Below are 27,577 nucleotides of genomic sequence, written 5' to 3' on the forward strand. Positions count from 1 at the left end.
TATTCTAACTAGATGCCTCAGGGCGCGTGAGTGGCGCAGACGGCGCGAACGAGTGCAAGTGCAAAGCTATGGAGCGAGACGAACGTTGCCACAATTCACATTGTAGTTTGAGTGGCAATCGACTCGCCTCCTAATGGGACTTGCAAAGGCCCATTTTAGGGAATCCATTAAACGTTAGACATTCTTTGTTACCAAATGCAATTAATTAAAATTAACACAACTTAATGAATTCACGCGACTACACCTGAAACATGGCTTGACCTAATATATGACCGAATATGACTTTTAATATGTATAAACATATAGTCAGAAATATTTTGATTTAATTTTCTTCCCAACAACTTAACTCCCGTAGTTAATTAAAAGCAGGCTAGAACAGCTGATGCAAATTTAAACAAAAGTTGCCATATTTCTGAAAATGAAAAAAAAACAAAATGGCAATGAAACGGCTTCACGTGTGATGGCGTATGCATTAACTGTCTATGAAATGTTTCTGTGGTTCTGTTTGTTTTGATTTTCTGAAAAAGAAATGATGGGAGAAGGATGTGAAATTATGTGTAAAATTTGAAGAAAGTTTTATGTGTAACGATGGATAAATACGAAATCTTGGAATTGATTGGTGAAGGTTCTTTTGGACGGGTGTATAAAGCCAGAGTTCGAGAGGGGTCTGAAGTGGTTGCTTTGAAAATTATACGAAAGGTTCGTGAGGGTTGAATCTATTCGTTAATTTTTAAATTTACGAGGATGAGGAGGAGGAGGGTATAAAAGAAAATCTATTGGTGAAAGCAGCGGGAGATATGGGTTCATAATGATTACAAGAACCTGGAGGTAACCCTACAGAACTACAGGACTGAGGAAATCTGATACAGGGTCGGAAAAGTTCCTTGAAGTGGGTTGGGGTGAGAGGGGAAAGAGGCTTATTAGAGATTCCAACATATAACTGTACGGTGGTTTGGGAAAACATGAGCCAATTTTTGGTATTGCAAAATCTTGTACGGAAATGAATGGGGTACAAGAAACCGGAACCGTAATTAAATTAAAATTGAATAAGTTTACTATCAATAAAAATTAAATTTAGATTGCGAACCATAATACAAGTCATCCCAGGAGCCCTGAAGGCCTCCAACATGTTTTTTTTTTCATGCAGTATTTCAAAAACATTATTTTTTGACGTGAATACGTCTATAAAATTGCTTCCATAGTGGGAGGCAATTAAAAAAAAATTGGTTGTCTGTAAAGTCGGTTTACGGACAATAGTTTAACGTGACAACGTCATAACAAAACATTGATGAAATGATTGCATACTTAAATTAATAAAATTGAATCATTTTTATTGAATTATCACTATTTTGTATGGATACAAAGAAGGAGTGAAATGATATCTACAATTTAATTGATAAATTTACTTATATTTGCACTCATTAATTCAAATATGTTTATTACTTTAACGAAGAGATTATTTTAACTATAACTTTTATACATGTTTGCTATTTAACTTCTTCCAATCTGTGTTATTCTGTTAAGGATAGGACGATGATAGGAAAAGTAGGAAACGAATGGGAGTGTTTCAAGGATGATGTGAAGGAAAATGACTTACCCAACACCAAGATGGAGTCAAAAATAATATATTTGCGCCACGGACTCTGCAGCAATGCTAGGAGGAACGGGTTAGCAAAGAGCGATGAAAATGTTACATTGAAATGCATGAAAACAGAATTACGCCACGGACTCGATTGCAATGCTAGGAGGTTCAGGTTAGCAAAGAGCAATATAAAATTAGCGTAATGGGACACAGAGAAATGGGACAATGTGCGTAACGGGACACTTTTTCGTGCGTGCAGCCGGCGTTCATAGATTTATTAGACGTCAAGTCAAAAACGAATAACAAAATCGGGGGATACCTTTTGCGTGTTGCAGCTAAATATCTATCTCCTCCATCCAAAGTTTAATTAACCACTGGATAGCTAAAGGATCAAAGAATTCGTTACGCTAAGTGGACTGACGCATCGCGCGCTGAGGAGTGTTGGGTGGGGGGAAGCGCCGTCATTTTGCTGCGTTTGAGATTTCCATTTAGTATAACTTTTGATTTGGATAAGCTACGACGTTCGTTTGAGTTTCAATCGTCAGCTCTCGTCAAAATCTATCGATTACATATATAAAACATTAGTGTAAAATAGTTACAGTGAATATATATGGTGTTAAAATAAAAAACAAATAGCGTATTTTATATTTTGTATAAAAGTATTACCTGTTACGAACACGGCCGTGTCTTATGACACAGCCACAGCCCATTTTTTTTGCCCACTTTGGCCACTGGTACCGATAGAGCTGGTACATAGGTACCTTCCTACATGTACAGACTTTATAATAAAATATAAATAAGTGGGGAAACAACCGTACAGGTTGTACCAGGAGCCCTGTAGGCTTCCATGTACCAGCTATATCGGTACCAATGACTAAAGTGGGCGGGAAAAAAAAAAAATGAAATACTCCTAAAAACAACAAATTAGAGGCTAAAACAACCTGTACGACAATTTGCCCGATAATTTATATTTTATTTGAAAGTCTAAACCTGTAGGAAGTTATCAATGTACCAACTCTATCGGTAGCAATGGCCAAAGTCAGCAAAAAATTTTTTTTTTGTGATATACTCCATGAAAACATTAAATTGGAGGCCTTAAAGGCTCCTGAGGCAACCTGTACTACGGTTCGCACTCTAAATTTTAATTATTATTTATAGTACACACATGTATGAAGGTCGCCGTGTAACTGCTCTAACGTTATCTTTGCACATTTTGTTGTAAAAATATTAAAAAAAAACTCAGTTGTAAATTTGCCTTAGTTGCGCGGAATGACAGGCCGTTGTTGTCCCAAGCTCTCTGTCCTGGACGGCCGGATAGAGCCGGTGGATAGAGCTAACTTCAGCTCAGTAGATTTGATGGTTTTCAAGTATATCCGCTAGCCCATCATCTAGTTGTTACCTATTTGTAATTTAATTGTTTGTTATCTTGGTTTTGAGTCTCTTCGACAGCATTAGAGACGGCCATTGCTGCGTAAGTCTGCACAGGCGTCTCCAGGACAAGGCAAGCCGGGCAACCGCTCCGGGCCCCGCGTCAGTGTTTTTAATTTTTATTTATTTTTGACTGTCCAGTGTTTTGTTAAAAGCATGGGCACTAATGGAAAAAGGAAAATTAAATTTTTATTATCTTGTAACTTAATGTGCTGGTCATTACTTATTTCAATTCTTATTGAAAAAAAAAAAACTTCCGAATATTCTATTGCCACTTATAATCATGCGATTCCACCAGAATTTGATTGTATGCATTTATAAAAGTGACCCGAGGATAATTTATCAGGGATGAAATTTAAGATTTCTGAGGATGTAGTAACAAAACCATCTTTGAATCTTAAAGTTCCAAGTTCGCTTGAAATTTTGTTTTGGAAGAAAGTTTTTTTTCTCCTAATCTACCATAAAAGTAAATAGCCCAGGCCCCCCGCAGAACCACATATGCCAGTCGGGAGAAATGGTGGAAGGTGACCCTGACCTATCACTAGGTCTATCACTTTCTCAGCACAAAAGTGGTTAGGAAACCATTGTGACTGGGGATGAATTTAGATTCTTTAACATTGGCATAGCATGACCTTAAAAACTTATAATAAACAGCAGAGTTCCGCTAAGCTGGACGAAGCACCTGGCTAATCCGGACGGGAGTTTTTTTATAAAAAAATAAGAATTTACTTATTATTGTAGATCAAAAACTTAGTAGGCATATACGTATTAAAGCTAAAACTAGGCTTTAGGAAACATATTTATGAAAGAAAGAAACATTGAATTTTTTCAGTGTTACCCATCTAAAACATGTATTACATGTGTTTTAAGGCCAATTGCATTTAAACAGGCTCTAATCTGGATTAGCAGGGCTCAAATTAAATTATAATTTACTTATACGTTTAATTATATATCATATTCCTTGTGGTTTTATTTTTATATTTTTTCATGGAATTTATATTTATTATAATGTAGTAAATTAAATGTGTTAACCTGTAGTAAATTAATATTATTGAACTAACTTTGTTTAGTTCTGTGAGTTTGTGAATTTTGTTAAATTTTTGTTGTTTAATTAATTGTATTGTGTTTAACGACAATGAACTTTTACATTTATTTTGTATGTAACATATTAACTTGACTTGTTCTGTATCCAAGAGTTAGAGATAAGATTTCATGATTTTATTTTCAGGTCAATTTAGTTTTTAAAAGAAGAGATTATAACATTATTGGTTTTTATTTTTTATGAAATATTTTGGTTCTAAAAGATAACATACTACTACTGAACAAATATGACACTTAAATGTTCCAGATATTAAATTCTCCAAAACGGTGTCATTTTGACTGATACGTGATGCACTTTTACAATAAAATGATTTGAAGTAAGCATGTGTAACTATTTGTAACAAGTAAAATAAAACTAATAAGTATCTTTGTGTTTGAAAAATGTCCTAACATTATAATGTAAAAAATTAGTAACTAATAATATTTCGAAGATGAAAAAGAAGTAAACTTTTTTCTAAAATTACAATTTTTTCATTTAAGATTTTTAATGTATGCCCATTTAAATTTTTTTTTTTTCAGCGTGGCAGGTCTGAAAAAGAATTGGCAAGTCTACGCTTGGAGTATGAAGTTCAACTGCATTTGAATCACCCTAATATCATTCAAATGTTAGATTCATTTGAGACTGAAAATGAGGTAAGTATTTGAATCAGATAGTGACAAATTGGATAAAATACAATTCAAACTGATCAAAATTATAAACCTAAAACGTAACATTAATCTAAATGTGGATTTACACTCCCTTTTTGGTTCCGTATTATTAAGAAGATAAATATTAGATGCATTATTTGTACACAATTGTAACAAAAATACAATTAATTGTAATTATTTTCTTCACAGTACTGGAATTAGAATACCTACTTTCAATAGTCGTAAGCAATCTTTAATGTGTACGTAAAGTAAAACAAATGATCTATTATTCAGAATCACTAAAAATTACAATAAATATGCAAGTTTCTTTCCTGTATTAGATAGCAAAAATAAAATTTAAAAAAAAATACAACTATTCCTAACTTATTTTTTTTTTGTGGTTAATAATCTTATTCTTATTTCCTAAATTATAAATTTGTAAAGAAATTAATTTACTAATTGTTAAATGTTGCATGTTGTGTGTATTGTTTTTGTTTTTGTTGTCTTGTATTTTGTATTGTTTCATTCTGTCAGCATGCATCTGTGTTGAATTATTCGTGCCTACCACCCAGTGGTGTAGCCAGGATTTGTGAATGGGGGGGGGGTGTTAAGAAGCATCCCCCCCCCCCCCCGCCGTATTAAAGCGGTGAAAATTTGGACTTTAAAGTGTAAAATAGTGTTAATTTAGCAGTTTTCGGTTCTTAAATTTAAATATTGTAATGGTAAAAATTTTATTAATTTTAATATGAAATTTGTTTGAGTGATGAATAAGAAATCAATTAAAGATTTGGTGCTAAGGGGGGGGGGGGGGGGGGGTTTGCACCCCTAAACCCCCCCCCCTCCCTGGCTGCCCCTGCTACCACCCGAGGCCATTAAGCTGTAGGTAGGCATGCAACAAATATTAAATAAATAAGCAAGTAACTCCGATGCGAGCCCGGGCCTCCAGCGACACGAGGGAGACGCGAGCGCCCTGTGTTGCCAGATCGTCGTGGTGACGGAGCACGCAGACAAGGAGCTGTACGAGGTCCTGGGGAAGGAGGGCTACCTGCCGGAGGACCGGGTCAAGGGCATCGTGTGCGACCTGGTGTCCGCTCTGCACTACCTCCACTCGCACCGGATACTCCACAGGCGAGTGCGCACTGCGCCGCGAGAGCCCTGCACCGCCCGTTTTTATACTTGTTACCTGCCCCACCAACAGTCACCAAGGACCTTGACGGTGGGCGCGACAAATGAAACAAAACACGGGACAGACACAACAACAGTTACGAGACAATTATAGTCACTGCAATAACGAGGCCGCCAACAGACAGCACACACCAGGCAGGCATCACTTGGAAAGGGGTAAAAACCCCTCACGCAGTCACTACCGATACTTAGCGAACAGTGCAGCAGCGAAGGAAAAAAAAACGTAACTGTGGGGTCTCCACGTAAATGCACTTTTTTTTTCTTTTTTATCTGCTTCACACAAAAAAAAAATTATTGACATTAGTGGGAAAAGGAAGCATTAAATTGTTATTACTATGCACTTCAAAGTGCTGGTCCATACAGTTTGGTTTTCAGTTCATTTTTCATGATTTCGTATTATTAAAAACTTTCAAAGATTTTACTGCCTCTTTGTAATGATGCGATTTCACCGATTTTGACCTTTGGCATTTATAAAACTTACCCGTTAATAATTCATCAGGAAAGAATATCAAAATTTTACCAAGCAAATTTCATTGTCGAAATTGAACCAAATTGAACCAAAACTTAATTCAAATTATAAATAAGTAATCTTTGAATGTTTTAAATCCATAGATCAGAAAAATTAATCTTATTTGTTTTACTGTGCATCTCATATTGAATCACTGATATCCTATTGAATTCTGATATCTGTTTTACACCATTTTATTACAAATTTTTTTATCGTAAAAATGCACCACTATTTTGGTAGAGTAATTATAATAAAGCAGCATTTATAAAAAATAAAACCATAAAATCTTGTCTCTAGCAGTGAGACATCACTCTACTAAGATACAAGTTAATTGACACTACTGATGGGAAATGTCTTTTCCTTTCATGTAAGTGTAAAAGGCTTGTAGCAAATATTGTTCATTTCGCCTGTTGTTATGTTTTTTATCAGTAAAGAATAACACTGTACGTAGTGATGTACGTCTCTGCTCTTGGTAATTTTGAAATATACATATATATAAAAAAAATATGTTTTAAGTGTCACGCGGCACAAGTTTAATAATAATAATAATAATAATAATAATAATAATAATAATAAATTTATTTCCAATTTTTTTACACTTTGTTAACAATATTCACTTAATTAAAACCAGGAAATTTAGCACTCACGAAAGCAAGCTTGTATGTGAGTGCATCTAGTTACTTCAAATCACATGCGGTATTTTGACGATTGTAAACATTTGTAAATGTATAATTACTGAGAAATGAATATATAAAATATAACCTAAGAAACTTTTCATTAGTTATATAAATATGAAAGTTAAAAAAAACAAAAAAAAAAAAAATTTATTAAAATTCAATACTATGTTGAAACAAAAACGTATAAATTATAATATTATTACATGAATAAATGAAAATATAATTAAATAAAAATTAGTATTTGAGTAAAGTACAGGTACAAAGTTAACAATATATAAAACTTACTTAAATACTAAAGCCATCTCTTCATCAGTTAAATTATCTAGCCAAATATTAACATATTTTTTTCATTTGAAAATAATTTTTGGTTTTTAATTTTCTGGGATGAATAACAACAATTTTTGGAAGCAAAAATTCTTAAGATCTCTGAGATATTGTTTTATGAAATAGAGGTGATTGGTAAATTTATGTTCTGTCTATGCTGTGTAGGATAGTTATGATCTACAAAATTTAACTGATTTTTTCCCTATGATACGTATTAATTATTGCAGCTCTAAAAAACAATCTTTTAATATCGCTGGGAATCCCAACCCGGACGTCGTACCCCCTTCCCGCTCCCCCGGGGGTTGGCTGATGGCGCGGTGATGTGCGACGTGCGTGTCGGTGTGTGCCGCGCAGGGACCTGAAGCCCCAGAACGTGCTGATGGCGGCGAGTGGCACGGCCAAGCTGTGCGACTTCGGGTTCGCGCGCAACATGAGCGCGGGCACGCACGTGCTCACCTCCATCAAGGGCACGCCCCTGTACATGGCCCCGGAGCTGGTGGCGGAGCGGCCCTACGACCACGCCGCCGACCTCTGGTGACGCCCCGCGCAGTGTCCCCTGTCCTCACTCGCCTCCTCGCTGTCTGTGTCTGTCCTCACTCGCCTCCTCGCTGTCTGTGTCTGTCCGCACTCGCCTCCTCGCTATCTGTCTGTCCTCACTCGCCTCCTCGCTATCTGTCTGTCCTCACTCGCCTCCTCGCGGTCTGTGTCTGTCCTCACTCGCCTTCTCGCGGTCTGTGTCTGTCCTCACTCGCCTCCTCGCTGTCTGTGCCTGTCCTCACTCGCCTCCTCGCTATCTGTCTGTCCTCACTCGCCTCCTCGCTGTCTGTGTCTGTCCGCACTCGCCTCCTCGCTGTCTGTGCCTGTCCTCACTCGCCTCCTCGCTGTCTGTACAGTTGTTCCCGGTCTGAGTCTTGTACGCCAGGTCATGTCGTTGCCATTACAGTATGTCTACTGCAAAGTGAATGTCGTGGGCTTAGTGGAAAAAGTTGGTAAATCCACTTTTTTGTGAAAATGAGTTAACTTCTCAGATGAAGTTGTAAGGGCAATATCTTCGCCAAGAAAACGTTTCGTAGTCAAAATAATGAATGATTGTGGACGTTTTCTTCTAGCTTTATTTCAGCAAGTCCATTATAACGTTATTCTAGGCAAGCAAAACTTGGTAAGTGAACTAACAGTCTTTTTCCAGAAATTGGACTTACTGACTTTTTCCACTAAGCCCACGGTATGTACGTATTATAATTATTGAAATGCAGATTTCTTAGATATTTTAAAACTTGAGATTACTTTTTACCATTTACTATTTTGATTTACCAAATACTACCATCATAAAAGTTTCATTTTGTACACCAATACGTTTGGTGTGCACCCTAATGTTTAAGAATGTGACTACATACTGGCTTATTTTGCTATGCGTGGGTCCGCCATCTCTTTTTGTCGCATTTCCGTTCGTCGACTACCGTTCCATTTTCAAGAAATTACTCATACCAACTGCTGTGTACCGAGAGCTAACACGGTTCAGATGTATCATTGGGAGTTTATTTTCCTTTTTGTAACACCATAATTAAAAATACAATATTATGTAATAATGTTGAATTAGTTCAGTAAGGTTAAGGTTTGTTTATAGTAATTATTTACTGATTTGATTTCAGTCATTTAAGCGAAAACAAATATCCAATCATATACTTAGTGTTTATTATATGTGTTTTAAATGTCTCAGGTTAATATTTTAGTAATGCCATACAAGTATAACTTCTAACGTGAGTGGGGAATTAAAATTATTAGCTGTTTAGTGAATTTTAACAAGATGGGCAGTATTTTAATTAAATTCAGTCTCGAAAATCAGTTCCGAACCCGGGGTTTGATTTATTTTTCAAGTCTTTTTTTTTCGCTTTTATCGGGGCCATTTCATCATATATAGTTTAACCTTTCACTCTAAAAACCGAATTTGTGTATATTTATCACCCACTGCGTTATTTTGAAGAATTCTATGTTAAATTTTGTGTCTTGAGTTTCGTATCATAAGTGTATTTGCAACGTGAGAACACATGACTTCGCTGGTCACCGAGGTTAGACGTTCGCACACCACTGGCGAGCACCGAAGGACCCGCTAACATTGTTTTCGAACTGTACTGAAGTGTGTTTGCACGATGGAGGTTGACGGCCGGTGTCGGGACCACATGCAGGTCGCTGGGCTGCGTCGTGTACGAGCTGCTGGTGGGCTACCCCCCCTTCTGCACCACCTCCATCCTGCACCTGGTGCACCTCATCAAGAACGAGCAGGTGCTGTGGCCCGGCTTCGTCTCCCCGGAGTGCAAGGACTTCCTGCAGGTGCGGGCGAGTGCCCCCCCCGAGGCCCTGCTCCTGAGAAATCCGAAAAGAAAAAATCCCTAAAAAAAATATTCAAAAATCGGTTGTCTGTAAAGTCGGTTTACGGACGATAGTTTAATGTGACAATATCATAACAAAACTTTGATGAAATGATTGCATACTTTTATGAATAAAATTTAATCATTTTTATTTTAATAATAAAAGAATAAATACTTGAAATTATACTAGTAATCAGATTTTTTAAAATGCAAGAATAACTAACCTTTATTGCCGAAATTGTTGTTGTAATAAGCAATGAAAACCACATTAACTTTTCACTTCACTTTATAAACAGTCGACGAAACAGTTCACGTGTAGATGTAGGTTGTGTGCTGCCGCTGTCTTTCTTCTCCTCGGACGCATAGGCCAATCGAGTCGAAGAGAGATAGATGTGGCGCAAGCGTAAAATGAGTGTAACGGGACACAGCGTAATGGAACAATGTGCGTAACGGGACATGGTGTGATGGTACAATGTGCGTAACTGGACACTTTTTCGTGCGTGCAGCTGGCGTTCATCGATTTATTAGACGTTGTCACGTAAAAAATCTATTATTTCCACCAACAAAAAGGAAAAAAAAAAATTGGAAAACAAACAGCAAGGAAAAATGTTCGATCCCCCCCCCCCCCCCCCCCTCCCATCCCAGCCATGTAATGAAATTTTGCGTACACTTCTGGTCCTGAGTTTGGTCCCAGTCGTCTGACACGAGGTGCCCCACTCTCTTCCTTCAGTAATTTTTTTTGTTTTCTACATCCCATCTACCTCCCCCCCCCCCCCCCCCCAACCCAAAACCCATATCATCCGTGTATCTGGCATGATAATAGATTATTACCATGTACAAGTTTGCAACTTTTTTTTTTTATGTGACGACCACGTCCAGTCAAAAAATAGATAAAATACATTTGTTCAATGAAGCTTGTGTTTCATTAATGTTAGTGATTAAGATCGTTAATGGCTCTCGCTAATTTGTAATCAAATACACGTTAAGTTGAAGACATTAAGATACTACCTGGAATGTAAAAATTAGTGGTCTGTGTTAGCAATGGTTGATTTCCATGTGTTCTATAGGTTTTTTAAGACACCTTTTTAGTTCCCTGAATTTTCTCTGGTTTCCCAGGAACCCTGCCGGCTTGTAGGGAACCCCCCTGAAAATCTGGGCATGTGCTTTTTTTTTTATTGAAGGAAATGACAAAACAAATATGACAAGGAAATAGTGTGCCACCTTTTGTCTTTTTGGGAAGGGGACGGGTAAAAAAAGTAAACAATAGATGGGAAGGGAAACATGAGTATAAAAAATATTATTCTTATCCTTTATAGCGATAAAAAAAGGGCCAGGGGGGGGGGGGGAAGGAAGGGCCAATAAGGATGGATAGGAGAAAGTCGAAGGACCGAGGTCAACACCAGTGTCGCGTTTCTTATGCGGCAATAAGCTGAGACACAAACCATAGAACTTCACTGTATTGTACTGTAGATAGATACACATATAGGGTGCGAACCGTATTCGAGAATAACCCTTATGGTGAAAATGTATGACTTTTATGTCCAAAATGAAGGGTGTGTGACCCATACGCAGGGGTGATCATTTTGCGGGTAAATACGGCCAGTGAAAGGAGTTTTATTCTTTTGTTGCTAGGGACTGCTGGAGAAAGATCCGAGCAAGAGATTGTCGTGGCCCGAGTTGCTGGAGCACCCCTATTTGAAGAACGAACGCCTCAATCTGGAACACAAGGGTGAACGAACATTTTGTGAGATCCATACTTATTACCAGCTTGCACGCGTGGTTATCATCTCGAAGGCTGATATGATCCCACGTAGCTAGGTACAAGATTGTATGGTGAATTGCGATAAAACCAAGACAACACCAAAAAGTTGTCAAAACACAGCATAACGCCGAAATGAAAGTTAATACAACATATAGACTGAAATGCAAGTTATATCATGGGTTTAAAACTTAATTGAGATCATAAAAAAAGTTATTTATTAATGTTTGAAATTCATGGAATGTCATTTCCAGATAAAAAAATTGTACCAGAGTGCATGGATCAGAAATTTAATTTTTTTTATTGCACATTTCTTATTGAATAACTTTTAAACCATAAATGCAGCATGTAAATTTACCACTATTTGGTGTAGTAAGTATTTCAAAACAATAAAGTATTATAAAAACAATAAAACCGAAAACATGTGTTTTAATAAATGAAATTACACTAAAAATAAAATGATAAAAATCTTTTCTTTAACAATAAAACACCAGAATTAAAGTTAATACTTTACAAGGCACAGAAATCCAATCAAAATCATGAAACAATCAGCATTTTAAATCAAAACTTAATTATAATGACAAATTCCTAACAGTTTAAAGTTATTTTATTTTTACCACAATTGAAATCTTGTCTTAGTTGTGGTGTCTTGTATCATTGTTTAATCTGGTTTATTTTTGTTATTTCGGTCATTAGTTTTGTGTTCTTTCTTTTTCTGTATTTTTTTGGTGCGTATCACTGTACTTTAACTAGCATTAAATTGATAGGCATGTCACAAAAAAAAAAATATATATTTTAAGTTTTAGTTTTGGGATAATGTACCAGTGTACCACTCGCTCGTGTTCAGGTGCAGAGACTCCGTTCACGGATCGGCCAACCGCGTCGCAGGCCAGGGAGAAGGAGTTGCAGAAGCAGGAAATCGTTGAGAAGACGGCAGGACAGACAAAGTAAGCCCCGCGTGCTTCGCCGGTCCTGAGCAGGGTCGTGCCTAGGGGGGGGGGGGGGGGACGAGCGGGACCGGACCCCCCCCCCCCGTGCTAAAAATATTTTAATATTATATTCATAAAATGAAAAAATATATATATATATATATATATATATATTTAGTACGATATTAAAATAAATTCAATGACACAAGCATAAATGTTTAATTAAACAGTATTTTTAGACAGCCTAAATCAGCAATGTTGAACAGGTGTTTTTCAAAATTTTCCCCGGGGAGGATCCCCGGACCCCCCCCGGAAAGAGGCCCTAGCCTTCTGCCTGACCCCCCCCCCAGAGCAAAATCCTGGGCACGCCACTGGTCCTGAGTGCCACGCGAAGGCGGGGTGGTGCGTTCCTAACCAGACCCGCGATGCAAACTGCTGGTTCCAGGATGCTGGCGAGGACCATGAAGCAGGTCGAGGAGCACGAGAGGAGAGCGAAGCTGCTGCAGGAGCTGGACGCGAAGTTCTCCCCCGGGAACAACCTGTGCTGGCGCGGCGGCGACGACGACGCGGGGGAGTCGGCGAGCGGCAGCCCGGCGCGCCCCGAGGACCGGGGATCGCTCTCGCCGGCGGGGGTGGACGGCTCGAAGGCTGGGGGAGGCCCCGCCGAACCGGAGGCGTCGGAGGAGGACCCGGATCGCGTCGATGACGGCGGGGCGGCGAGCGACTCGCAGGACGGCGGCGGGGACGGAGAGGAGGCGGCCCCCGGCCCCGGGGGAGCCCGCCCCGGCGACGCCAGCCCGTGCCACCCCCGGCTCTCCGACGGAGGGAGCAGCAGCGACCACCCCATCGAGAACGACGAGTGGCTGGCGTTCCTGCAGCAGTCCATGGAGGAGGTGATGGCGGGCGACGTGGGCTCCGTGCTGCAGGCCAGCTTCGTGGGCATCGTGTTGTCGCCCCTGCAGAACCCGGGCGTGGGCTGCCGCGTGGTGGAGCACGTGGCCAGCCTGCTGTGCCTCCCGTTCGTGGTGCAGGGCGTGGCGGAGGAGGACGTCTCCAGCATACTGAAGGTGCGAGCTGCAATCTGGGTCACAGGAGTTACTCGTAAAAGATAACGAAATTGACTTAAGAATTCCTGAATTTTCAACATTTCATTTGTTTATTTGTAAGGGTTTCACATTCAACAGAAGCTTAAGGTCGTATTGGACTTGGAACCACTTCATTACTGACTCATGCCTAAATTTGAGTCACATGTCTTAGGGCAAATATATAAAATAAATGGCAGATTATTATCAGTACTGTCTGTTATTTAACATTTGATTACTGAAATTTAATTTCTGCAGCCTTAATAGACGACTAGTTGAAGGGCCTAAGAATTTTACATATGAAACCACAATATATACTGAGCTATGCAAAAATGTTGTCATATAAATATATTTATTTTGTATGTAGGATCATAAAAAAAATAATTGAGGTTTTGGAAAATGAATTTTGTTTTCACAACAAACATCCATAAGTTAAATGTATACATACTGCACTGGGTTGAGACCACTTTCGTGAAGTAGATTGATTGCCCAACATTTTGGCTTGCCTGGCAACTGCGTGTCAGTCGCCCTTGAAGGTCCGCTGAAACGTTGAGCAATCCTTCTTTTCTAAAGAAGCCATTAAGTAAAATAATATTGTGTTTATCTGAGAAGGGTCGCCTTTGCGTACGGGTTGCACCGTATATGTCTCCAGTAGAATACAAGTGAGATTTTTGTGGTCAGTCTCTCAGCTTATTGCCACGTAAGAAACACAGCACTATTCGTCTCGTCTCTTTTCATCCTTTATGGCCCACGAATACAATTTTTCATACTCGTGTTTTACTTCCCGTATATGTATTGTATTTGTTTTTTACCCGTCTCCTTCCCCATGAGAGAAACAGAGGCACGTTGCTCAATTTTTTTTTTTTTTGCAAGTTCCTCTTATAAAAAAAAAACACCCTTTTCAGCAGTTTCGTCATGGAATATTGCAGTAGAAAGCGTGGGAAATTTCACGCCAAAAAAACAATGTTTTGTATACAGTTGAATCACAAAAACCTGTTGAGGTAGACACGTTATGATTGTGTTCGGTGCCAATTCACGGACATTTACAACGATGAGACAGGGAGTACCGCGAACAACGCTGCGTGGTCGCACATGCACAATCCCCCCCCCCCCTTTCCCGGGCCAAAATTTCTCTTTCGTAGTCTGTGGCTGGTTTATTTTTAGATTTTCTACACCATGCCGAGCTCCAGCACGGTGGTCACTTTTTTCTGCAGACACAGCTTAACGGTGCAGTTCGTGATGCTTCACACTCACTGCCGAGATGTTATAACTGAACAGTTTATACTTACTCCTTACATATTTTTGTTAAAAACCAACAAATGCTAGTTATTTACGCAGATATTCGACCACACAGTGCAGTGTTAATTATTTTCACTCAGAATTTAAATTTTTCATAAGCATTGCATTACATGTTATTAACAAAAAAATCGGCATAAAATGTGCGATCCTTACGCGGGTAAATACGATTATAATGATAGCTACTCTAATTTTAGTTAAAGTATTTCAAGGGTAGTTTTAATTTTTAACTTATGCGTGGTTAAACTCTGCGATGTTCACGGAAGCAATAGATACGGTTGAATCACACGAGTCCGCCATCATTTTGAGGTTACCGAGACTTCCACGGATGGCAACACCGCATTTCTGTTCATTCGACCTCCGTTCCGTTCTCGAATATACTTCCACCAAATGCCGTGTACCGAGAGCTAAATTGTTACACATTAAAAGAAAATTAGCTTCTGAACACTAGTAAATAAAAACTACTCGTTCTCGACTAGGGATGTGCGGATCTTTGATTTTCAGTTCGGTTCAAATCTGATTTGAATCCCTGGCAATATTTGATATATGAATCCGATTCCGAATATTAAGCACAGAATAATTAAAAATAACTTATTAATTTAAAAATAATGTGTGTTCTCTTTTTTCTAACTGTAACTACTGGCAGTTATTTATTACACTGAGATTGAAATGTTTATAATTATGTAAACTTAATTAATAATAAACACTTTAAAATAAAAAAACCAAAACATATTCGATTCTCCAACTCAATCGTAATAAACTGCACGCCACAGGGAAATCTCAGTTTTATAAATGTTTCAGCAAACGAAACCATTTTTTCTCCAATAAATAGCCAAGACTTATTTTCTTGTAGGTATGTAATTGTTTTTAGTTTATAGTTTGCTATACGACAAAATTCGTAGTTATAGTTTAAGCTCTCGAAATCTCGAAATTCTTTTAATGTCACTGTGTTAATTATTTGATTTACATATCTTTCTTTGATACATCATATTATAAATACTTAGGTAATAGTAGCCTAATTTTATTTTTCACTGCTAGTATTTTTGAGCCGTTATAATTAATTTATAACTTTTGTGAATATATTCGTAATACTGTTCGAATCCATGTACCTACAACGATTCCGGGTTCGGGGAATTGTGGATTCGAACCGTACCTGGAAATATCGGGTACTTGCGCATCCCTATTCTCGACGTTCCACGAGGTTGCGGATCGCGGGGGTCTCGAGAGGCCAGTGTCTCGTCAGCGGGCGATCTCTCGCCGCAGGTGTACCTGGAGGCGAAGGTGGTGCCCAGCCTGATCTACGCCTGCAAGCTGTTCCTCCGGCGCAAGAGCTACGACAGCACGGAGCTGGCGGCGGGCGGCGACGCGGCGCGCGCCGTGTCGGAGCTGAGCGCGGGCGAGCTCCACGCGCTGGAGTGCATCTTCCTGGTGCTGTGCCGCCTGGTGCACGCGCACCTCGACTTCAGGTGCCGGTCCCCGGGCACCGCCCCGCCCGCGTGTCTCTTGCGACCTCGAGGCCCTTGTCTTGCAGGCCATGTTGATTTTTTTATGTTTTGTTTTGTCATTACTAGGGACAAGATTATACTGTGAATTGCGATAGAACCGAAATACCGCCGAAAAGCATTTCATAACACTGCAAAAGCACGGAAATGCAAGTTGTTATACCACATAGCACCAAAATGCAAGTTATATCAGGGAATCAAGTAGCATTCAACCAAAACATGATTAAAATTAATCAAGTAATCTTTTAATGTTTGAAAATCAAGTAATGTAGTTAGTTATTTATGGACAAAAATTTTATACCAAAGTGCATGGATCAGAAAAAATGAATTTAATGTCTTTCATTGTGCATCTCTTATTTGAATCAATTTTAAACCGTAAATGCTTGTTTATTTATTTTTTTTATTGTCTGAATGTATCTGTTTTATAACCATTTATTGAAAATTATTTTAGGTACCTTAAAAATTAAGCATATAAATTTTACCCCTATTTTGGTTGATTAAGTATTTCGAAACAGCTTTTATAAAAGTAAAAACAATAGCACAGAAATCCTCTCTTTTAAAAACAAAATTAGACTAATAAAACCATAATATCTTGTCTCTAGCCATTACTTTTATTTAAGGACTACTATTTCTGAAACTTCAGTTTGATACCTGCCTGAAATTACGTTTTGCTGTCGTTATATCCGCATTTAATCCTTTCTCTTTATTCTCTTTCGTGCATTCAGAGCACATAGCGCTGGCAGCTGTTTCAAATCCTCTGTTGTCGGCCCTTACGATACCTTTTTCCCTACAGTTTGTAACAGTCTCTACAGTTGTAAAACAGTGTCTCACCATGTGTCTGCAGTAATTTGTCATAAGAAAGTATTATTTTATTGGCAAATGGAAACCCAACAAGAATTTTCTACTAGCGAAGTGATAAGTGAAAAACTTGAAACTACAACTTTTGATGAAAATTATAAAATAAAAAAAAATTCACCACTGCTCTTCATTACGCTTTTTAAATTTATAAAGAAAGTCACGATCACGACAATCCTCCTGCGTCTGTGGGTCCTGTAACAATAGACATGGGTGAAGCAATTGCAAAGCAGGTTATTGAAATTATGAACAATAATTTCGTAGTAAATGATGAAGATGTGATAATAAGCAATGAACTTGTTATTTGACTGTTGTAATATATTTAAATTCTGTAATAAAAGTTATATATTGCGTGACATAAAAAAAAAAAATTAACTGAAAAACAAAAAACTGCAGCAGTATCGAACCCGAGTCGGCGGATTGCCAGACCGCTGCGTCACTCCGCTGACTTTACAATTCATGAAAAAAAATATCCATCAAACGTTACTTTAAAATCTTTAAAGAGCTTTTTCTCGCTTCCTCGGGCCCTTTCGGGTGAGATAGTTTAGGATGTTGAAAGGGGCACCTACCTGCTTCTACTCTCACAGTTCAGGCTAAATCGGCGGGCCCCGACTCTGACCCTCCCCTTGCCAGGAATAAAAGCACTCCAGAAAACAACACATTAGAGTGTCTGATCACTCGTTTCCCACCAAGAGCGAGCCGGGTTTGTCTCCACTGTGGTGGACATGGCAGTGGGCAGATAGGCTTCCCCCGGGGTCCTTCTGTTTTCGCCGTCTTTCCGCCTGTAGCGACCTCGAGTTAGACCAGGGCGTTAAGCATCCCGCCTCGTCAGGTGTGTGTGTGTGTTAGCGATGCTCACTGGTGCTTCTAGCGCGGTGTCTCCCCTGGACTGGCGCGCAGTCTTGACAACCAAGAGATTTGAGAGGTAACCGTGACATCAGATGGCGGAGGAATGAAGATGAAGGTGTAATGCGAGTCCCTTCAATGTGTGTTGTTCTAAGGAGAACACATTTTAGTCATTTTCAGTCTTCTGAAAATACAGTTTTGAAACGAAATACAGGAACAGGCCAACCCGCCTGTCCTCAGCGCGCTCTTCAGTGCTGTTCGTAAACAGACACACCACTCGGGTGTCTGGAGCAGATTCTCCCGGGGCTCTGCAACGGGGCGTGTGCTCGGGTGGGCGTGTGGGGCTCCTTCACCCCTGATCCTTCATCCTCGTGTAGTGGGTCACTGTCCAGTAATAAATTTAATAACGCCCAACTGCAAAGAAAAACTTTATTTTCACCACCTTTTTCACAGCTTCTTCCAATTCACCGTTACATGCCTCTCTCTCTCGCTCCAAAGACAAAGTTACATATCCTTCCGCGGTCAATATTTGCACTTATTTCAAAGTAAAACGAGCTTAACAAAAAAAAGATACAAGATTTAAAACCACAAATTCATTTACTTTACCATTATGTAACAGCTTACAATAACTTCTGGCAACCTATAAAGAAATAGTTCCGGCACAATATGGCGGCAGCCTACAGCAATTTTCTCCCAAATAAAGTGAAAACGACACTTGGCCAATCACAGCTAACTAGGTTAACACTTTCAAACACCTCTTGGCGCCAGCTGGGCGACCCTTCCTTACTCATTCTTCCCAAAATGCGGCTTAATCTTGAATTTATAATCACCTCTGCCAGAAGTCCCCAAAGAAAAAAAAAAGGACTTATAGAAAAAAAACATCTAAGGAATGCAAAGACAAATATTGCAAAATCAAACATAACACAAGAATAAATATTTTTTATATTCTCAAAAACCCCACGTTACAAGAATCAATGTTGAGGGTAGGTCAGGGCCTAACCTCCTTACACTGGCGGTCGCCGCGCGTGTGTGCCAGGCTGCAGTTCTGCGACGCCGTGACGGTGCTGAACGCGCAGACGCTGCTGCAGGACTTCCTCTCGCTGGGCCGGCGGAAGGCGCGCGTGGTGGCAGACCTGCTGGCCATCCTAGTGCACTTGCTGCGGACCCTGCCAGAGAACGCCAGCCTCGTCGAGAAGATCGTGTTCAAGGCCTCCGCCGAAGGTGATCAGTTGAGGCACTAGTTACCACCTGCATTCCTCCCGCGCAACACCGCGTCATTACTGTCTCCTCTGCGTTGCGTGCTTCCGATCATCGCTTATTTAACTCCTCTCGGAGACTTGCAGGGCGGAGCACCTCGCGGACCAAGGTTCATTACGGGAGCGCCTCCCATTTCAGATCAAGATTTTATATTTACAGTAATTACTAGGCACACCTGTATTTCGCGAATACATTTCGTGTCAAGGTATTTCACAAAACACTGTAGCTTTCCTCCTGTGGTTATTGGCTGAGGTCGGTGAGAGGTGTCGTCCCGCTCTTGACGGGGCCAATGAGAATGTGGTCACCGTAACTGCTGCACCCTCACAATTGGCCATGACTAGAGACATGCAAAATTCGTGGGTTAATTTCGCGATAGGCTAGCATCAAAACAACTACACCTGCGTACCGCTTCGGCGATCGGCCCACATTTTATCCGGGGAACTGTGAGCCAATGGGAAACACTAAACCAAGAAAGTGCCTAATTACTGACAGCCTGGTTGAGACGTCTCACGCGTCAGTAGCCAATGAACAGGTGTCATTTCCGCGAGTATTTAAAGGGCTGTGGAGTCTATCCTACAGGTCAATGAATCCGCGAATTTTGCAGGTCTCTAGTAATTAGACACATCTTGCAGTTTTCTTGGTTTTTGATTTATCATCGCACAGTTATTGTACAGAATCTTAAGAATCTGTCTCACACGCACAGCTAGATAATTCATTTTCTTGTCTTTACTATTAATTAGTGATGGGTCGATTCTCAATTTTCTGGAATTTGAATCTCGAATTCGAATCCCAAAGAGCGCTTCAAGTATACCCCTCGAACCTGTATCTAGGTCTCAAGGATCCAAAATAAAATAATGTACAGTAAAAGAAAATGTTAACTTTGATGTTGAAAAATGTAACCTTTTCAAATGTCTTATTCATGAAATAAGTTTTCAGAGAAAATATATAGTATAATTTTATTTACATAGTTACATGTTAAAAATACAATATCTTGGGGAATGGTAACAGGATAGGTATAAAGAAGAAAAAAAAAATGACTTGGTAAAATTGAGAGGTTATCAACTTATCAGTGTTCATTTTTTAAAATTTTTTTATGTTTTCGTGTAATATTTTTCTTTGAATACTGAATCCTTCTAATACTAGGGATTTTATGGTATATGAGGATTTGAGAACTATTTAAGACTCTAAATTATACTTTCATAACATTTTGCCTATTTATGTTCTTAACTCCCTAGAATCTATGCCCTAATAGATACATTACTATTTATACTAATAAAAATAGAATTTATGACCATGTTTCAAGTCTATTAAATGTCCATATAGGATTTTGGTGATTATTCAAAGTTAAAGTACAATTAACTTTAAGAGTTTCTGTAAGCATAATAGCATTCTCGCCTTCTCGATATTGACATCTGCGGGTTATTGTTTTAAGCACACTTTATCATTGCCACCAGAGTGCTATTAAATGAATCAATATTTCCAGTAAAAATTTTTTTGCAAATACGTACATGTCTGTAAAGATATCAGGCAGTAAATATATGTTATTTAGGGATTAACTGGGAATGAAACCATGTTCACCGTGATGCAAGTAAAAAAATTCAATGAATGTTAAAATGGCTACTGATCACAGTCGCTTTGTTTACTGCAGTGAAGTGTTATTAACATTCCAGGCATGAAATGACTTAAATAAAATAAATGCTATGTTACAGAAAATATAACAAAATAAATTTGTAAATTGCTTAAGAAGCACACGCAACAAATTATCACCTTTCAAATAAAATTTTTATTCCAATACACCATCACTCAGAAAAGAATCCTCCCCCCCTCCCTCCTCAAGTCGTGTACACAACTTTCCATGACAACATACTTTCTTCATGATATCCCATTTCCTGAGCCTTTTTAATCATCGTAGGTTATTTTTCAGCGACCGTTGATGACTGCAACCACAATCAATTCTCACAGAAACATACAAAAACGACACGTTTTTAATTTAGCAGTATTAGGTTATACAACCTTGGAGTTGTCAAGTTTAGAAATGGGCCTTACACAATGCTTTTCCAATACACATTAAGTGAAAAAATTGTGTGCTGGTTGTTCACGTAAATAAGGTATTTAGTAAATATATGTTAAAATTTGGTGTGAAACAACGAAACATAATGGGCAAGAGCATGTTTGTGAAAATACACTGGAAGCCAAGAGGCAAACGGTGATCCTGGCCCAGGAAACCTGTTATCTCGCAAGTAGCTCCTCATTAGTAGGTTCAAAGATGTTCTACTGCGTAGTTTTTGTGTTCACCCTACCACTTTGAGTCCGTGTTGAGTCCGCGTTGAGTCCGTGTTGAGTATGTGTTGAGTCCGTGTTGAGTCCGTGTTGAATATGTGTTGAGTCCGTGTTGAGTCCGTGTTGAGTCCGTTTTGAGTCCGTTTTGAGTCTGTGTTGAGATCATGTTGAGTCTGTTGAGTCTGTTGAGTCCATGTTGAATATGTGTTGAGTCCATGTTGAGTCTGTTGAGTCCGTGTTGAGTCTGTTGAGTCCGTGTTGAGTATGTGTTGAGTCCGTGTCGAGTCCGTGTCGAGTATGTGACGTCTGTTGTGTGGCGCACAGGCGGGGGCAACCTGGTGGACTCTGCGCGCATGCTGAGCCACGGCAGCGCGGTGCTGAGGGCGCGGGCCTGCACGCTGCTGAGGCTGCTGAGCCGGCACAGCTGCCCGAGCCTGCGCGCCGGCTGGAACCGGCGCCTCAGCAAGGACGTGGAGGCGCTGACCCGGGACCAGGACGGCCTCGTGCGCAAGGTGCTCGCGACGCTCCGACCTCCGGACACCCTGGCGCTCCCCAGTTTCCATGCTCCACAAAATAAATACAAAGAAAAATACAAGTGGTGATGGTTTAACTTGATGTAAGTTTTTGGACACACGCCATTGCTAAGAACTTTTTCTGTTGAAGAAAACTAAAAAATAAAAAATAAGGAAATAAATAAATAAAAATACCCAAAAAAGACAAAAATAAACACAAATTAAGCAAAAAATTGCTGTTGTCAACAAGGATATACACACCACAAAATAATCGGTAACAGGAATATGGTCAACAAACAAAGAAAAAAGAAAAACAAAGAAAAATGTACTAAGGTAACAAAAAAAAACAACCCTACAAATGATGATGATACAGAAATATTGAACCCAAAAAAATTCAACACAACGGTTGAAACGAAACAAAAACACAACAAAACGAAAAGACGAAACAAACACGATAGTTTTCCAAAACAGAAACAAGCGACGTTTCGGGAACTGCTATCTGCTCCCGTCCTCGGGCAGAGACGCACATGGTACGGAAACACATTTATTTTTTAGTTTTCTTCAACAGAAAAAGTTCTTAGCAATGGCGTATATCCAAAAACTTACATCAAGTCATGCACCCCTATCGCACAAATCTTTCAAAGATAATAGTGATAGTTTAGTTTTGATAGATTGAGTCATACTAAAATTGCATATTTTTCCAGCCGGAAAGCTGACAAAAGTTTACGCAACTCACCTAGCACTAATATAAAAAAAAATGCTGTATGTTATTTTAAGGTTAGATCACAACTGCAATCACCTATATTTATTTATGTAACTAGGTTTCTGTACTTGCGGGGATAACATTGTAACCACATTTCAATGTAATAACTTTATTTAATAAATACAACATTAATGTAAAGTTTCCCTCCACTTGTAAAAATACTATCATCTTTCACTTGCAACATCAACCAGCAAATATGACGCCATGTTGAAGTAAAGGCTGGACAACCGTATTGTTCATGAACATTTTAGTTTTATTTTGTCATTTGTATACTAGAACTAATATCTCGTTATATTTTTGATACTTTTACGTAAATATTTAACAGTTGGATTTAAACTTATATAAAAGTCCCTAAATTGAATGCCATTGATTTATTGTTTGTGAATAATAAACAGCGCATAATAAACAGTTCACGTTGCTTATCTTCACTTCACCTTATCAGCAAGAGCATCGGCATGATGTAACCTATTTTCTTTAAGCTCCAGACAACTCCTAAACATTCTGCTGTTTAGTGCACAAAACCAGAAATTAAGCCACAGAACTGCTAGCAACTTGTACAACAATTTTAGCTCAACCCAACGCAATGTTTATTGCGTTTGATCACCGACTCAAAGGCACATATCAAATGAAGTTTCATATGCACATAAACACCCCAACAACTGGTGTGTGTGCTAAAAGCCCATCTAAGGAAACATTAATGGACACCGTGAAAACACTCCCAAGTCTCGACGCACAGACTGTGACTGAAAAACTTGATCTCGATAGATCAGCGTAACGAGATGACACAAATACAATGCACAATTACTGGTGAATATCCAGCCCGTGTGGACCAAATATTCTTTGTTTCAATGACTTTCTTCTGTAGGATAATTTTGGGATCGACAAACGATATAAATGTCCTTGAACCCTGCCGACACAATAAAAGGCATATGTCACAAAGTACAAACATGCTTGATCATTATTATTTTGGGTTGTTTTATGTCACATGTTAAGAACTAGTTCAGTGTAAGATGGCAAACAAAGCTAAATAATATATGTGTGTGTGTGTGTATAAAAAAACCATAGATACATAAACAAAGAAACTCTAGTACTAATTTTAAATAGAATGATGCCACATCTTAATTTAGTTTTGTGCACAAAACTAAATTAAGATGTGGCATCATTCTATTTAAAATTAGTACTAGAGTTTCTTTGTTTATGTATCTATGGTTTTTTTTATAGTTCTTTAGACAGAATCTGTGATATTGGTCTTTGTAAATCTTTTGTTTTTCAACTTTAGTGTAGCTGATTTAAAATAAAATTATTGTTTTGTTTATTTGTTTCATTTAGGCTGCAAAATATGCTGTCGACGAATTGAAGAATTTAAGCTTTTTGAATCAGAGCGGTGCCAAATAAGTGATTTCGTACCTGTGTTCAAAACAAGACTGAAGGGACGATTTGTGAATATCGTGTTTGTTGTGGCTTGACATGTTTTATGCTCGAGTTTTGTATTTTATACTGCTGTCTTATTTTATATTTTATACATTTGTTATGAAGAGACTGAAAATAGTAGACGGTTTTTAGGTTTTTGTAAAATGTTGATTAATAGTTATGTAGAAAAAGCTGTGAGCTGTGAGCTTGTAGCTACATCCACAGGTTCCAAGGAGTTAACAGCTCGAAATCGAAGGGCTTCAACCTTTATCATAGGGAAGGATTGTTCACAGGACCATACAATTATAAATATTAAAAGAACAATTTTTTGTTTAAAAAAAATATTGTTTTTTAAAAAGTGATTTGTGATAATTAGTTACAAATTTTCTCTAACTACAGGCTTGCTACTTGTTTTTTGAAGTGAAACTTCTTTGGGCACGATGGGAGTAAAATTTCAAGGCCGAAATTTGGTGTCGAGAGAAATTATTAGTGTTTTTTTTTATTGAACAAGTGATAATATTTGAAAATAGTAAGGATGCAGGTATGATCTCAAATGAAAAAAAAAAAAAAACTGATAAGTAGACAAACACAAGCAGCGTTACGAGAATTCCGTAGTATCACCACTGCGTTATTTATACCTCTCCCCTGCTGTCTCTCCTTTACAACTAGCACATACCATGCTACGCTGTATACCTCCCTCCTTGCTGTCTTCCCATTCGACCGCTAGTGCATGTGTTGGCGTGGCGTTGCCGCTGACACACTCTCCTCCTCTACCGGTTACCCCACCACGGACCTAACTATTCCCCTCGTGCGATATGAATCTTCGTAACGCTCGAAAATTGTAACACTCTCAGCAAAGAAGTTTCACTTCAAATAATAGGTGCATATTGCTTTAATATGTGTTGCAACAAGGATGTATCCAGCTCAGAACAGAAGTTGAGGCTTTTTTTTGGAAGAGTTGTAATCTTACAGGTGATGCAGTGTGTCTATTTGTTAATCAGTTCCTTTCAAAGTGTCAAAATAGCAACAACCAACATGTTAATAAATTATTTAGAATTTTGATGTTTATATTAATTTTTTTGTTTTATTTTTTTTTCCCCGTAGGGGAGCATAGTTAAGATTGTTGTCATATGATTTTGGCTGTAAACTAAATTGGTTGGCTTTATAACGCCTGCAAAAATGTAGACTCCTTACACAAATTCATTGTAAAACATTTATTATATTAATTTTAATGTAATTTTGAAACCTTGGTAATGTTGTCAATGTCTGGCTATTCACCTGAATGTGAGCAAGTATAAACGTGACACATTCACTTAGATTTTTATGCTTTACTTTTGCAATTGTGTGCCTAAAGATTGTTAGTGAAAAGAGTTGATGTCTGAAATGTAATGTCAAGAGTGAGCTTGGTTTCTGATGTAATTTTTTTGTAGAATTTCGGAGAATACCTACCTCAAATGTTTTTTTTTGTTTTAAGATTTTTATTTTTCAAAAACAAGCGGTCCCACTTGTGGTGCAGAAGTAAATTAAGTGATTTGTATTGATGCAAATTGTACTGGAGCAGAGCTCAATGCACATTCAACAGAATGGATCCAGATGTGTGGCATATCTGCGCTTTCATTTTCTTGTATTTAAAAGTACACGCTTGACAATACCAACAAATGTGTTCAGCTCTGACAGAGAGAGATGGCACAAACTTGCGATGAGATCAAGTTTGTGCGTCCAGCACTGAACATGAAGTATTTTGTCGTAAAATACAGAGTCACTCCCAACACTAACTATACTTTCAAACTTGATGTTGAGTTGTGCGACAATCGATAAAATTGCACAGAAGAATTCTGTGCCATTTGCAGTGTCCAGTTCTTTCACACAACTCCCACCAACAACTTTTGGTCACTGGTACTACTAGCAAGAACCTGAAATAGAAGCGCAACTTTCTTGTTTCCTACTGCTTTCTTCACCACGTCAGAACTAGGTAGATAATGCGTACCTTAATACCCGAGCAGTTGGAGTATCTTCAGCACCTGTGATTATAAAGGAATAAATTTTATGTTGCAGTTTGGACTAAGAGAAGACAAATACATACCTATTTCTAGAATCTTTGAGTGTTACCTCAGTTAAAACACTATGCATAGCTGGGCCTACTTACCAAGTATGTACATACTTTTAAAGCCAAGCCTGGACAGAGTCATTATATCCCTTTTCTGCGGGTATGTTGGCATCTAACATGTTCGTGAAGTCTTGGCTGCTCAGGCCATGATTAGTTGCACCTATATTGCTGCGATGGTTCCTTTCTGTGGTAGGCGTGTGTTATACCGGGCATGTTTATTTTTCCAATCTATTGTTTCGAAATGAATGTGCTATTATTTAAAAAAAACATTAAAAGAAAAAAAATTATAAGCTCTAAGATGCATGAATTTGACTAATTCATTTAATAGTACAACAATTAAAGTTGAATTAACAGGAACGAAATAAAGTAAAAGTTTCCTACTTAAAAAGTCATTGCTGAACAAACAAAAATGATGCCTAAATGAAATATGTAAAATTTTTATTTATTTTTTCTCCTCAATTTTATAGTGTATGAAGATCAGAAAATATTTTACTCTGCACAGGAAAACAAATCTCTTACTTGTAAAGATAAATTTCTAAAAGTTATCATTAGAGACCCGTGAATTTCGCGGATTCATTTCGTGTTATGCTAAAATTCAAATAATTATACCTTAGTGCTGCTTTTGTCATTGGTTCTCTGTTAATCTGGAGGACTGAGGGCCAATTAGAGACCCTCACTCATAGAAATGTCGAATCACAGGCCACCCAGTCGAGACGACTCACAAGTCAACAGCCAATGAACAGTTGGCATTTGCCCGAGTGTGTAGAGGATATTGGGTTCTATCCTGGAGGTCATTGAATCCGCGAAATTCACGGGTCTCTAGTTATCATTTATAATTATTTACACGAGCCTGAACTATGATGAAGCCAAATTACACAAGTAAGATGTAATTGACTTATTTGAGCATCATGTTCATCATCCCTACCCAGTAGTTCACCCACGCTAAGACCTGGGATTGGCTCCTACGTCATCAGTCGAGGCCAGTTGAGTGGTCCGCCAAGCGTCGCAACAACACTGGCCATTCAGGAGGTCGCGGCAGAGAGTGCATGCAGTGGCCAGGATCAGGTGTGTAGGGCAAGGTAGGAGATATATCTCCACTTCCCCAAAAAGTCCCAAAAAAAATATTTCTACCAACAAACAGTGGGGAAAAGTGGTTCTATTTCTATTTCCTCCCTCCTCAT

The 27,577-nt window shown here is 38.7% G+C and overlaps 1 protein-coding gene across 1 annotated transcript; it reads left to right on the forward strand.

Moving 5' to 3' along the window:
* Positions 1-449: 449 nt before the first annotated feature.
* LOC134539978 (serine/threonine-protein kinase fused) lies at positions 450-25,748 on the forward strand. The gene is made up of 12 exons (XM_063382384.1): positions 450-699; positions 4,631-4,744; positions 5,721-5,866; positions 7,787-7,966; positions 9,616-9,760; positions 11,431-11,527; positions 12,405-12,504; positions 12,932-13,553; positions 16,128-16,330; positions 19,104-19,288; positions 21,929-22,116; positions 24,209-25,748. Exons 1-12 carry the CDS (start codon positions 589-591, stop codon positions 24,272-24,274), a joined length of 2,157 nt encoding a protein of 718 aa, XP_063238454.1. The 5' UTR covers positions 450-588; the 3' UTR covers positions 24,275-25,748.
* The last annotated feature ends 1,829 nt before the right edge of the window (positions 25,749-27,577 follow it).

This window comes from Bacillus rossius, chromosome 16 (genome assembly GCF_032445375.1).
Source record: "Bacillus rossius redtenbacheri isolate Brsri chromosome 16, Brsri_v3, whole genome shotgun sequence".
In the NCBI taxonomy this organism is placed as follows: domain Eukaryota; kingdom Metazoa; phylum Arthropoda; class Insecta; order Phasmatodea; family Bacillidae; genus Bacillus; species Bacillus rossius.